The sequence below is a fragment of the Marmota marmota genome, unplaced genomic scaffold, assembly GCF_001458135.2.
Source record: "Marmota marmota marmota unplaced genomic scaffold, marMar, whole genome shotgun sequence".
Taxonomy (NCBI): Eukaryota; Metazoa; Chordata; class Mammalia; order Rodentia; family Sciuridae; genus Marmota; species Marmota marmota.
The window spans coordinates 399,585-412,502 of NW_026000068.1; the positions used below are offsets into that span (position 1 = coordinate 399,585).

Here is a 12,918-nt window from a genome sequence, read left to right on the forward strand (position 1 = left end):
GGGGGGGGGGGGGATCGGCCTTCTTCCCATTCCACAGGATGAAACTTCAGCTCCTGTCCTGTGAAGCAGCGCTGGCCTTTCTCTTATGGTGAACACTCCTCAGGGTGACTTGTGGGGCAGTATTCCTGGGGAGGGGGAGCAGTTTTAAGGAGATTTATCTGAAAAACAACTTTATCTGAGTGTCAGGTAAGGGATGGGAGTGGGCCGCCTTGGCCTCTCAGCCTTCTCTTGGGCCAGGTCCTGCTGACCCATGGCTGTTCATCCCCAGAGAGACCTGGCACTCTCAGTGCTGCTAGAGGAGGGCCTGACTGTGTGTCCTCAGCACGGGGACGGGAGGGGAGGCTGTAGTAATCCCCACTTTGGACACAAAATAAATTTCTCTCTGTGACAGCTGTCCCTGGGTTCTGTTCTGATTCAATCCCAACCAAGAGGAGGATCCACTGAGTCTGATGACACCTGCAGCTTGGGGCTCACAGGCTGGGGGATCCAGGCTGGGCACATGGGAGCCTCCATGGAAGAAGGTTCTAGAAAGCTTAGTGAGGCACCAGCTGGAAAAAGCAGCACTCAGGAAGCCCCTCCCACTCATGTCCAGCACCCATCTTGGCGTGGTCAGTAGTAGAGCCCTCCTAGAAAGGGCAAGGCCTCCGTCAGCTCCTGCAAGCCTGTGGCCTGGGCTCAGCAGTGGCTGCGGTTCTGTCTCACCTCCAACAAACACCAGGTTGGGTGGGCTTGGTCCAGAGACCTTCCGACCGCAGGGCTTCAGGGTGCAGAGAGGAGGAGCAGCATGCAGGGCTGGGGCCTGCCCTGGCTTCCTGACACCCGCGGCTCAGGCAGGAGCTGTGACAGCTGTGGCCACCAAGGAGCAGCCCCTCTCCCCCTGCATCCCTTTGAGCCCCAGTGACTTATTCAGGGTGACTCAGAGACATGGACGAAGAATCAGCCCTGAGAATGGAGCCCCTGGGATGCCAGAAACATCCAGAAGGTTCTTCCACAGGTGCTGTGGCGAGGCCACCGGGCAGAGGGCCTGTCTGGAGACAGCTGTGCCCAGCCCGAGTCACTCCACCTCCCACGGCAGCAGTTTGCCTGAGCACTGCACCCAGAGCAAGCGCGGAGGCCGAGTGACTCGGTGACTGTGAGCACACTGGCATCTGCCACTTGTTGGACCCACAGAACGTACAGGAGAGTGACTGCAGCCATGGAGCCCAGCCAGAGAAGACGAATCTGCAAAGTCCCCAGGAGCTCACGCATGAAAGCGTAGCCTCAGAGCAGCAGGTTCAAGGTGGGGGCTTGGGATCAGGAGGCTCTGACCTCATCACAGGGTTAATCCAGGGTGGCTGGGGGGACTCCTGGGAGGCGAACCTAGTTGGAGGACGTAGGTCCCTGGGTCATGCCCTGCAAGGGTCACCTTCTCCTGGGCCCTTCCTCTTTCATTCTGTTTCCTGGCTGCCAGGAGCTAAGAAGCTCTTCTCCTCCATGCCCTCTGCCATGGTGCCCTGGAGCCAGCTGACCCTGGACTGAATCCTCTGAAGCTGAGCCAAGATAAGTTTTTCCTCCTCTAAGTTGTTCTTGTCAGGTTCTTGGTCACCGTGAGGAAAGGAAGCCTAGCACACCTAGGAACTTGTCAAATCAGATCAGACGCACAGGGCTGCACAAGACTCCAGGCCCGTGAGCTCTTCAGACCCAGCAGACAGGGCTGGAGCCACCCCCGCACCAAGACCATAAGATGAAGGGCATCCAAGAAGCGGTAAGCGGCACACACCAACCTGTGGTCTTGTCAGACCGTCCAGTGAACCAGTCTGCAGTCCACTTGCCAGGAATTCTGACTCTGTCCCTGGGCTACAGCATAGCTCCTGCTCCCTGCTTGACATGGTGCACTGGGAGACTGCCTGTGCTCTGACCCTGGACCAGCGTGAGTTCTGCCTGTTCCTCCTCTTATCTGACCACCTTCAGCCTCTGCCTTTGCTCTCATTCTGCCTCTTTAAAAACCTGTGGTGGGTGTATACCTGTAATCCCAATAGCTGGGAGGCTGAAGCAGAAGGATTGAAAGCCAGCCTCAGAAAAAAGCAAAGCGCTCAGCAACTCTTGGACACCCTGCCTCTAAATAAAACACAAAATAGGGGCTGGGATTATGGCTCAGCGGTAGAGTGCTCGCCTAGCACGGGCAGGACCCGGGTTCGGTCCTCAGCACCATATAAAAAAAGAAAAAATAAAAGCATTGTGTTGTGTACATCTATACCTAAAAAATAAATATTAAAAAAAAAAATAAAATACAAAATAGGGCTGGAGATGTGGCTCAGTGGTTAAGTGCCCCTGAGTGCAATCCCCAGCACCCACCTCCCCAAAAAACAAAAAAACAAAACCCAGAAAAACCCAAACCCACCACTGACAACCCTTTCTTAGCCCCCAAAGCGCTGTGTGAAGGGTGATGCTGGCTCAAGTGACAAGACACTGGTGAGTAAGTCGGAAATGGAACCAGGGACCGCGAAGGCCTGAGGCTACACAGTGGGCCACGAGTGAGAGTGTGCTGGACAGTGAGGTGGCCTGTGGCCCTGTCAGTCACACAGCCCCACACCTGGGAGGGCACAGCATGTCTGTCCCTGTCAGTGGCCTGGGACGCACTGAATGAGAATTGGGCCCTCCTCCAGAACATGCAGCACTTCCTGCCCCCTGGCAGCTGGAGGTGAGGGAGCCTCTGGCCTGCGGACAGCATTCTTCCTGCCAAGGAGACCTAGGGGAGACGCAAATCAGCCAAGGGGCAAGGGGCAGTCCCTGGGAGTGGCCCCACCTGAGTACCGCCTGCCGCCTCCACCGCACCCATCAGCCCTTGCTCTGTGCTCTCAGGGCCTGACTCCAGGCTGCTGCCACTCACTCGGCAGCACACCAAACAGAACTTCAGGATGTTCTCCAGCCAGACCTTTGCAGTGGGCAAGCAGAGGCAGGGGCACTGTCTAGAACTAGAAGATGGCTTATATAAACTTAGGTTTGGTTCAGGATTTTTTTGCAGATGGTGTTTAATGAAAGATATTAAGAAAGTCAGGAGCAGGTATCTGTATGATGATGTTCAGCACAGCCTGTTGAAAAACATGCACAGAGTGTGCAAACCACTGAGGGTGTAGGTGAACATGTGACCTCTGGAGGACACAGAGCAGATCTCCGTCCTGCAAGGATCACTTGTCAGAAAACATTATTTCCAAAGTTTCTGTAGAGTAGAAAAGCTGGCTCCCACAGCGCCACCCCAGACATCCCCTGAGGTCCCCCTGGGGCTCTGACTTTGTGGGGCCTGAGCGAGAGGAATGAGCATGTCTAGAGTCTGGCTCAGGCCCTGGGGTGCTACTCCTCCTGGGTACCAGTGGAGTGGCCCCTTGCTTGCCTAACTTGCTTCTGAGAAGCTAGAGTCTCTGCTCACTGCATCCAGGTCTCCGACTGCACAACAGTCTACTCAGTGACACCAGGGCAACGAAGGGACTCAGAACCCAGCTACCCTGAATTCCCTGGACCTTCTGGCCTTGTCAGAGACAGGGAACATGGTGCAGTTCTGCTCTGTGGCCATCCCTGCTGGGGTTCAGGCACAGCCAGGAGTTCTATGAGTGCCCAGGTCCACAGGAAGACATGCTGTCGCACTGGGGCCTCTCATGCTGGATGGGCCATATCTGGTTGGAAGCTCTGTTCTCACCCAGATATTCTGTGCAGCCACCCTGTAAACACCTCCTTAAACACTTCTGCTTAAATGTCCTCATGTACACCTCTGCACCCACTGTGCACACTCCCTGTACACCACCTCTGCACACACCCCTGTAACCACCTGCCTCCACTCTGTCCACTCTGCAGGCCCATTGTGCACACATTCCTGGCCCCACTCTGCACACATCTCTGTGCGAACACCCTGCACACACCTTCTGCACACACCCGTACCTACCACTGCGTGTTTATCCTGCTCTTTGCTCTACCACCCGGCTGTCACCAATAGGCCAGTTGAATCTGTACCTCCAGACACCAGGAGAGGGTCATCCCAGGGCCCCCCACACATGCTCTCGATCGGGAGAGCCGCTGGGATACCTGGGCGTCCTGATCAGAATGGGGTCTTCCTGCTAAACAGCCCAGCTCTTTCGCGTTTTCTGGAAGGGTGCAAAGGGACAAACCTCTGCCTCAGGACAGGCAGCAAAGGCGCTCCACGTTGGAACAGAGGATTCCCAGTCTATCCAGAACAGAAGGACGACAAAAGGAGGACCTGCTGGGGTGACACGCTCGGGCCGCCCCGCCCTCGGTGGGCGTGGGGGTCCCCGGGGTCGCAGGTCACCGGCTGCGGTGCCCGGCCGGGACCACCCCTACCCTGACCNCGCCCGGGTCCCGCCCCTCCGCACCAGGCCCCGCCCCGCGCTGCTGGTCCCGCCCAGGTCCCGCCCCTCGGTTTCGGCCCCGCCCCTCGGTTTCGGCCCCGCCCCTCGGTTTCGGCCCCGCCTGCTGGCCCTGTCCCGCTGCGCAGGCGCGGCGCGCGCGGTGGAGTTTGAAACCATGGCGCCGGGTGCGAGGCTGGTGCTGTCTGAGGAGAAGGTCCGGGAGCGCAGCGGCCTGGGGCCTCACCGCGATCTGGGTGCGCCGCGGGCAGGCGGGCGGGCGCCGGGGCTCCCCGGAGGCGGCCCGACGGTTCCCCCGCGGCGCCAATGCCTTGAATGCCCAACGGTCGCTGCCCAGGCAGGACGGAGCGGGCGGGGGCGGGGGTGGTGGGTCAGGTGTGTGTCCAGTGTGGGTCCAGTGGGTGTGGTGTGGGTCCAGTGGGTGCAGCATGTGTCCAACATGGGTCCAGTGTGTGTCCAGTGGATGCCGTGTGGTTCCAATGTGGGTCGCAGTATGTGTCCAGTGGGCACAGTATGGGTGCCATGTGGGTTCAGGGGGTGCAGTGTGGGTTCAGGGGGTGCAGCGTGTGTCCAGTGTGAGTCCAATGGGTGTGGTGTGGGTCCAGTGGGTGCATTGTGTGTCCAGTGTGGGTCCAGTGGGCACAGTATGGGTCCAGTGTGGGTCCAGTGGGTGCAGCATGTATCCAACATGGGTCCAGTGTGTGTCCAGTGGATGCCGTGTGGTTCCGATGTGGGTTGCAATATGTGGCTAGTGGGCACAGTGGGTTCAGGGGGTGCAGTGTAGGTTCAGGGGGTGCAGTGTGTGTTCAGTGTGGCAGGTGTGGGTCCAGTGTGGATCTGGTGGCTGCTTGGCTGCCCAGCACTGCCCTGTTGCCGGCTCCAGGGAGCAGGCCTGGGCCCTGCCGGTGCTGTGCAGGGCTCAGGATGCTCTCTGCCTGGGTTGCACCTGCTGCTGGGTTGCTGAAGGCCTGCGTGCCTGGTCAGCAGGCATGAGGTGCTTTTGCATTCTTGTTCTGTTCTAGTTTGGGCTATCAGGCCTCCCTTTCTGTGTTTTAGAAGAAGTTGGGCAGAATTTGTTGTAATTCTTTGAATGTTTCAGCAAAACCATGTGGACGTGGAGATTTCTGTTTTGAAGTTTTTAAATTAGAGATTCAGTTTCTCTGTTAGAAAACTATTTACTTTATCAATTTCACCTTCAGTGAGTTTTGGTTGTCTGGGTTTCTGCAAAATTGATTCATTTTCCTAAGTTGTCAAATGTGTGTGTGTGTAGAGTTGTTCATGGCACCCTCTTACTAGCCTCTTAATGTCGGTGGGGTCTGCAGGATAGCCCCTGTTTCATGCATGACATTGATGGCCTTTTTTAAAGTCTTGCTTCAGGTTTATAAATGTTATTGATCTTTTCAAAGGGCCAGCTTTTGGGATGGTTGATTTTTCTGCAGTGTTTTTCTAGTTTCAGATTTCAGTGACTTTAATTCTTTATTATTTCCTTCTTTTCACTTATTTTGCTCTTTTTCTAGATTTTAGATGCAAACACAGTGAATATTGATTTGAGACTCTTGTTTTTCATTTAAGTAACTTTAGTGCTGTATATTTCTCTCTGAGCATAACTTTAGCTGCATCCAGTTTCATTTTTATTTAGTTTAATGTGTTTTAAATTTTTCTTGAGACTTCTTTGAACTATGGATTATTTAGGATTGTTTTTAAAATTTTGTGTTTGGAGATTTTTCTATTTTCCTGTTATTGATTTTAGTGTGCTTACATTATAGTTGAAGAACATATTCTGTACAATTTAAATTATTTTAAATTTGTGAAGGTTTAATGGCCCAGTATCTCATCTGTACTAGTGAATGTTCCACTTGAAAAGAACGTGTGTTCTGTTGAGGGAGTGCCAAATCAGTGTTGGTGTTGGTGAGATCCTGCGGGCTGATGTTGCTCTGCTCAACCAGCAGGATTTTCTGTTCAGTGATTCTGTTAACTACCGAGGGAATTTTGAAATGCCTTACTATAACTTGAATTTGTTGGTTTCTCTTTTCGTGTGATTTGAAATTCTGTGGTTTGGCACCCTGCATTTTTAGGACGTTTATCTTTTGGTGGGCTGAACATTTAGCATATGTAGAGTTCCTGTTTGTCCCTGGGGAGGCCATTTACATTTACTGTAATTATTAATATTGCGGAACTCTAAAGTGCCATTTTAATTGTTTTGTGATTGTTCCTATTACGGTTTTTTGAACCCAAAGTTTCTCCCTCCAAGTGTTGGGGCCAGGGACACCACCGAGCCCTGGTGGAGCAGTGAAGATTTTTATTCTTGGGCTGAGGCTGTGGCTCAGTGGTGGAGCGCTCACCTAGCATGTGTGAGGTGCTGGCTTCGATCCTCAGCACCACATAAAAATAAATAAATATGGGCTGGGGATGTGGCTCAAGCGATAGCGTGCTCGCCTAGCATGCGTGCGGCCCGGGTTCGATCCTCAGCACCACATACAAACAAAGATGTTGTGTCCGCCGAGAACTAAAAAGTAATATTAAAAAATTCTCTCTCTCTCTTTAAAAAAAATAAAAAAATAAAGGTATTGTGTCCAACTTAAAAAATATATATTTTTTTAAAAAAGATGTTCTTGGCTAAGAACAGGAGACATGGGAGACAAACATGCAGATCATCTTCCCCCACCCCTTGGAATCAGAAATCTATAGATATAGGGGAGGAAAAAGAGGGAAGGGATGGAGTATGGAGGGGGATTATGAAGTCCTGCACTGTAATGAAGGTGGAGGTGGCCCTCAGTCAGGTTCAGCCACCTGCAGAGGGATGGACTCCTGGCCTTCAGCAGGCCGTGCTCAGAGGTGAACGGGGTTAGAACGAGTAGAGGTTCAGCAAGGCCAGCCAGGCAGCCCAGGACCAGGGCAGGTAACCAGCCCTGAAGTGACTCTGTCCGTTTAGGAGGTTGCTGCATCCCCCTATAAGAAAATACGGAAATACATAAATACCTAAAGACATGAATAAAGGGACTTTTATTTAACATAGTGGGATAAATATGTTAGCATTTTATGCCTTTCCTTTCAGTCTTTTTGTGTATGGTTAAAGAAAAATGTTGTTTGGTGACACTTGTTAAAGAAGAGCATGGAATCCTATCCAGGACCTTTGAGAGAGGTACTGGGTATTTTGCAGTGGTATTTTGCGAGGGTATTTTTCATTGAGGGGAAAGATTGGATTCAACTCTGAGCAGTGTGGACAAGTGAGAATTTATGGCCAAAGAATAGGGTGGGCATCAGTGGATGGGGAATTACTGAGAAGAACAAGAGGTGGGTCAGTATCAGACCTCGCCTGGGAAGGGTGGAAGGTAAGGGACCTGATGAGGTGCTGAGGGTGAGTGGATGTGGAGGGCAGGAGGTCCTTGCTAGCGTGAAATGTGCAGATGAACCCAAGTTTGGTCAGGCAGAGATGCTTTGTTATTACCTACTGTGTTTACTTTTCCTCATTCTGAGACAGAGTCTGGAAGTTTTCATCCTCCTGCCTCAGCCTCCTGAGTAGCTGGGATCACAGGCCTACCAGCTATCTGTTGTACTTCTGAAAACTAAGGATGGGAACGCTTTTTATCATGATATCATCTTCAATTAGAAAAGGATCAGAGTCTCATGACTTTCTGCCCTTAGCTGAGCTTCGGTCGCTGTCTATCCCTGGAACGTACCAAGAGAAGATCACCCACCTTGGAAACTCTCTGATGCGTCTGACAGTCCTGAAGTCTTTGGATCTCTCTCGCAACTCCTTGGTTAGTCTAGAGGTGAGTCAGGTTTGTTTCTTAAAAGAAAACTTACTACTATCAGTATGAATGGAAAGTATTGCATTTAAAAATGTGATGCGTGTTTTAGCCAAGCACATCATACTTGTAGACCATTCACTTGGAGTTCAGGACACTTAAACTGAACCCTGAAGCACTGCATCGTCCGTCACTGGTGTTTACTGTGAGCTACATCTCTCACACTTCACTGTATACCCGTAATGCTCTGGAGACCAAGGACTTAGCTCTCTGAGGATGGATTGTTGTTTTAGTCAGCTTTTTTGTTGCTGTGACCTGACAAGAACAGTTTTAAGGAGGAGAAGTTTATTTGGGGGCTCGTGGTTTCAGAGGTTGTAGTCCATAGAAGGCCGGCTCCATTTCTCAGGGCTCAAGTGAGGCGGAACATCATGGCAGAAGGGTGTGAGGGAGGAAAGCAGTTAGGACATGGCCACCAAGAAGCAGAGAGAAAGTGACTCCTCTTGCAGGGACAAGACGCGTTCCACAGGCACCCCCAGATGACCCACTTCCCCCAGCCGACCTTGGCTGCCTTCAGTTACCACGCGGGTAACCCTGTCGGGACTAACTCACTGATTGCATTCAGGCTTTCGTGACAATCATTTCACCCCTGAATTTCTTGCAACGTCTTACACATGAGCTTTTGGGGGACACCTAATATCTGAATTATCATATCTTTAAAAGGAATGAAGAACGATTCCACAGACAAGTGTGGGTGCCTGTCACACGGTGTCCCCTCATGAGGTTTGTTTTCGCACTTTCTGCACTTCATGTCTGCACTTACGGCCTGACTTGGTCTCTGCCCTCCTGGGCAGTGCCTTGAGCTCTGGTTCCTGGCAGCGTGACCAACAGGGACTAAGAAGCCACCCAGGTGTGAAAGACCTCTACAATGAAAACTACTTAAACTGAAGAAGACCTAAAGGATGGAAAGACCTCCGGTGCTTCTCGACAGGCAGAATCACTATTGTCAAAATGGCACACTACCAAAAGTGTTATACGGATCTAATGTAATTCCTATTAAAATTCCAACGATGTTCTTCAAAGAAATAGAAGAAACAGTTATGAAATTTATATGGAAAAACGAGAGGCCTGGAATAGCCCAGACAATCCTTAGTGGGAAAAGCTAAGCAGGGGGCATCCCCACACCGACCTTTGACTCTACCACAGAGCTAGAGTGACAGAAACGGCATGGTACTGGCCCACAACAGACATGGAGACCGGGGAACAGCGTACGAGACACAGAGACACCCACACGAATACCGTTACCTGACATGAGACAAAGGGGCACAAACATACACTGGACAGCCTCCTCAGCAAATGGTGCTGGGAAAACTGGAAATCCATAGGTAGCAGAATGAAGTTGAATCCCTGTCTCTCACCCTGCACAAAACTCAAAGTGGGCCAAGGACCAGAGACCTGTGCCTCCTAGAGGAAATGTAGCCCCAACGCTCCATCATGCTGGCTTAGAAACTGACTTCCTAGACGAGACTCCTAAAACACAAGGAAGAAAATCAAGAATCAATAAATGGAATGGTATCAAACTAAAAACTTCTTCTCAGCAAAGGAAACAGTAACATGAAGAGAGAGCCTACACAATGGGAAAAAATCTTTCTACCTGCACCTCAGATAGAGCATTAATCTCCAGGATATATAAAAGGCTCAAAAAATTTAATACCAAAAAACCAAATACCCCAATCAAAATAAATGGGCAAAGAAACGGAACAGGCACTTCACAGAAGAATAAATACAATCGATCAACAAACATGAAAAATGTTTAACATCTCTAGCAATTAGAGAAATGCAAATCAAAACTTCTCTAAGATTTTATCTCTCTCCAGTCAGAATGGCAATTATCAAGAATACAAGGAACAATAAATGTTGGCAAGGATATAGGGGGGAAAGGTACACTCATACATTGCTGGAGGGACTATAAATTGGTGTAATCACTCTGGAAAGCAGTATGGAGAGTCCTCAGAAAACTTGGAATGAAACCACCATTTGACCCAGCTGTCTCACTCCTCAGTTTATACCCAAAGGACTTAAAATTAGCATACTACAGTGACACAGCCACATCAGTGTTTATAGTAGCTCAATTCACAATAGCTAAGCTATGGAACCAACCTAGATGCCCTTCAGCAGAGGAATGAATAAAATGGTCTGTGTACTCAATGGAATATTACTCAGCCATAGAAAAGAATGACTGACTTTTGGTGGTAAATGGATGGATCTAGAGACTATCATGCTAAGTGAAATAAGCCAATCCCAAAAAACCAAGGGCTGAATGTTCTCTCTGATGTATGGATGCTGACCCACAACAAGTGGGGGAGGAGAAGAATAGAGGTTCAGGGGATTAGACAAAAGGAATAAGGAGAAGGGAAAAGGAAAGACAGTGGAATGAGTTGGACCTAACTTTTTTGTGTTTACATATGAATACATGACGGTGAAACTCAACATCATGTGCAACCACAAAACGGGGTCTTAATTAGAATAAGTTATGCTCCATGTATGTCTAAGACCTCATAATACGTTCTGTCATGTATGTCTAAAAATAAAGAATCACCCAGGTGAGACGGGGGAAGGATGTGTGAACACTGCTCTGGATTCAATTCAGAGAGGGGATTCTTGCCCTAAAAGACACACAGGACATCACATGTACTTTTGGAGACCACATCTGACAGAGGACTTCAGAACCCGACCCAGGGCTTCAGAGCCTATCTCAGCCAGATGCTGCACCCTGTCCTGGCTCATCTCCTGACCACCCTAGCCTCAGTTTCCTAATCTGTAGAATGGGGGCACAAATCATTCTGACCCTGTTGGGTTGTGCACAGAGTAAATGAAATTGTGTGAATCACTTAGCCTGGGTCTTCCCGAGAGCTTGGGCGGTGCCAGCTGGGCTCAGTGCCGGGGGACTGGCAGACCCATGTGGTCGTCCACTGTGAGAACACCTCACACTGTTGTGCTCTCCTTGCCTCTGTGTGTCAGTTGGTTGAGCAGTTCCTGCCCTGGTCTGTTTGTCTGTTTGCTTTCTGGGACGTAAACAGATTATGCCTTCTGTTCCAGGGCATCCAGTACCTGATCTCCTTGGAGAGTCTCAACCTCTACTACAACTGCATCGCGTCCTTGGCGGAGGTGTTTCGGCTGCACTCCCTCACAGAGCTCCAAGGCCTGGACCTCCGGCTGAACCCTGTCGTGAAGAATGAGTCTGACTACCGCCTGTTCGTGGTGCACATGCTCCCCAAGCTGCGGCAGCTGGGTAGGCCTGGGGCCGCCCTGCTCGTACCCCCGTACCCTCACGGCGCAGCCCAGGCGGGCAGTTTGTGCTCGGGGTGGCTCATGCTGTTGATTCCTTCTGGGAAGGGAAGTTGATTTTCTACATCGATGGCCTGAGTCTTGCAGGCCCTTGGCTCTGCTGGCCCAGTGTCCTGACAGGGTGGGTATGGGGAGAGATGCTTGGGCAGGGCCACGGGTATTGTCCTGGACCCTGGTCTGCATTCCTGTGTCCCGAGGTATCTCTGGAGGTGGCTGGAGGAGCTGTTGGTCAGCATGAAGTGCACGCTCCTTTGTGCCAGCCCCTTTATAGTCGTGCACGTTCATGTTGTGGGTTGACCTGTTCAGCTGTCCTGTGGTGAGGGTGTGAGTGTGCCACAGTGTGCCTCTTGCCAGAAACCCACCTGTTTTGCACCTCGTCAAACCATTTTCTCCAGCCCCAAGCCCTGGCTGGCTCCCCCCAACCCAGCAGGAGCTGCTAGGCAGTGAGGGTGGTGCTAGGGAGGGCGCGACAGGCACATCCGATGGGTGGCCAGAGCCCCTCTGCTCTCGTAGCGTTGACCACGTATCCCCCATGTATCCCCCACGTATCCTAAGGGCAAACCCATTCTTAGTGAGGCTGGAGGGCACTGGGCCTCCGCATCTCCTCTGTACTGACCTCACAGCACCCAGTGAGCCCAGCTCTGGTGCACTGTGAGCACTGACACTGAATCTCCACTACCCACGTGGCAGGTGCCAGGCCAAGGGCACCCCCAAGGGATGGCCAGTGTCTGGAGATATCAGGGCAGGTGTGTGGCACTGGCCTTCCGAGAGTGCAGCCACCTCTGAGGTCCCAGGGCCTGGCTGGGCAGGTGGGCTGTCTGAAACCTGCCTAGAATGAGACTGAGAGTCGGCCGTGGCGCACTGTGGTTTGTTTCTCAGTCCTTTGGTGTGTTGTCTAAGATTAGGCCATTTTCCTGGCCCAGGGGAAGTGTACGGGGGCAGATGTAGGTAGTGTCTCGCGTAGGTCTGTCACAGGGTAAGAAAAGGGGTGCAGCCCCTGCGTTGGGTGGGCAGATTGGTGGGACTGAAGTGACTGAACTCTTGGCCTTTGTTAGATGGGTGTGAGCCTGTGGTGGTGGGAACCTTGGCCACGCCTCTCGGCCTGGTGCCTGGAGCAGCTGCTGCCCACTGTGCTGCTGACACTGAGAGCCTGCCCCCCGGGCCATTTTACCCCTTGTGGCCAAGCTCTACTGGTAGAAGGCATATGGTAGCCACCTGACCCTTGGAACAGCTTGTGGGAATGCGATATGTCCAGAGGAGACAGTGCTGGGTTCCTTGTGGAAGGTGGTGGAAGACTGGTCCCTCTGGGTGAGCGCCAGGTTAGAGGATCTTCCATCACTGCCCCTCCCCACCTTTCCCTCTCCCGGCTCTTCTGTAGCTCACGGCCATGTTTGATTTGAACATGGGGAAGATGAGCAGGTGACTTACACATGTCCACCATCCCAGTCCCTACAGGTGATTCTGGGGAT

At 51.6% G+C, this 12,918-nt stretch overlaps 1 protein-coding gene across 6 annotated transcripts in view; it reads left to right on the forward strand.

Moving 5' to 3' along the window:
* The first annotated feature begins 4,440 nt into the window (after nucleotides 1-4,440).
* The window catches only part of Cep72 (centrosomal protein 72), a 29,460-nt gene continuing 20,982 nt past the window's right edge, over nucleotides 4,441-12,918 (forward strand). For 5 of the 6 annotated variants that reach the window (XM_015490435.2, XM_048813946.1, XM_048813947.1 and 2 more), the window contains exons 1-3: nucleotides 4,457-4,591; nucleotides 8,001-8,128; nucleotides 11,201-11,393. In XM_015490435.2, the coding sequence (XP_015345921.1) occupies nucleotides 4,513-4,591; nucleotides 8,001-8,128; nucleotides 11,201-11,393 (400 nt within the window). In that variant the 5' untranslated portion in view covers nucleotides 4,457-4,512. Of the gene's footprint in view, nucleotides 4,592-8,000; nucleotides 8,129-11,200; nucleotides 11,394-12,918 lie in introns of all 6 variants that reach the window. The other variant, XM_048813948.1, reaches the window with a different exon arrangement.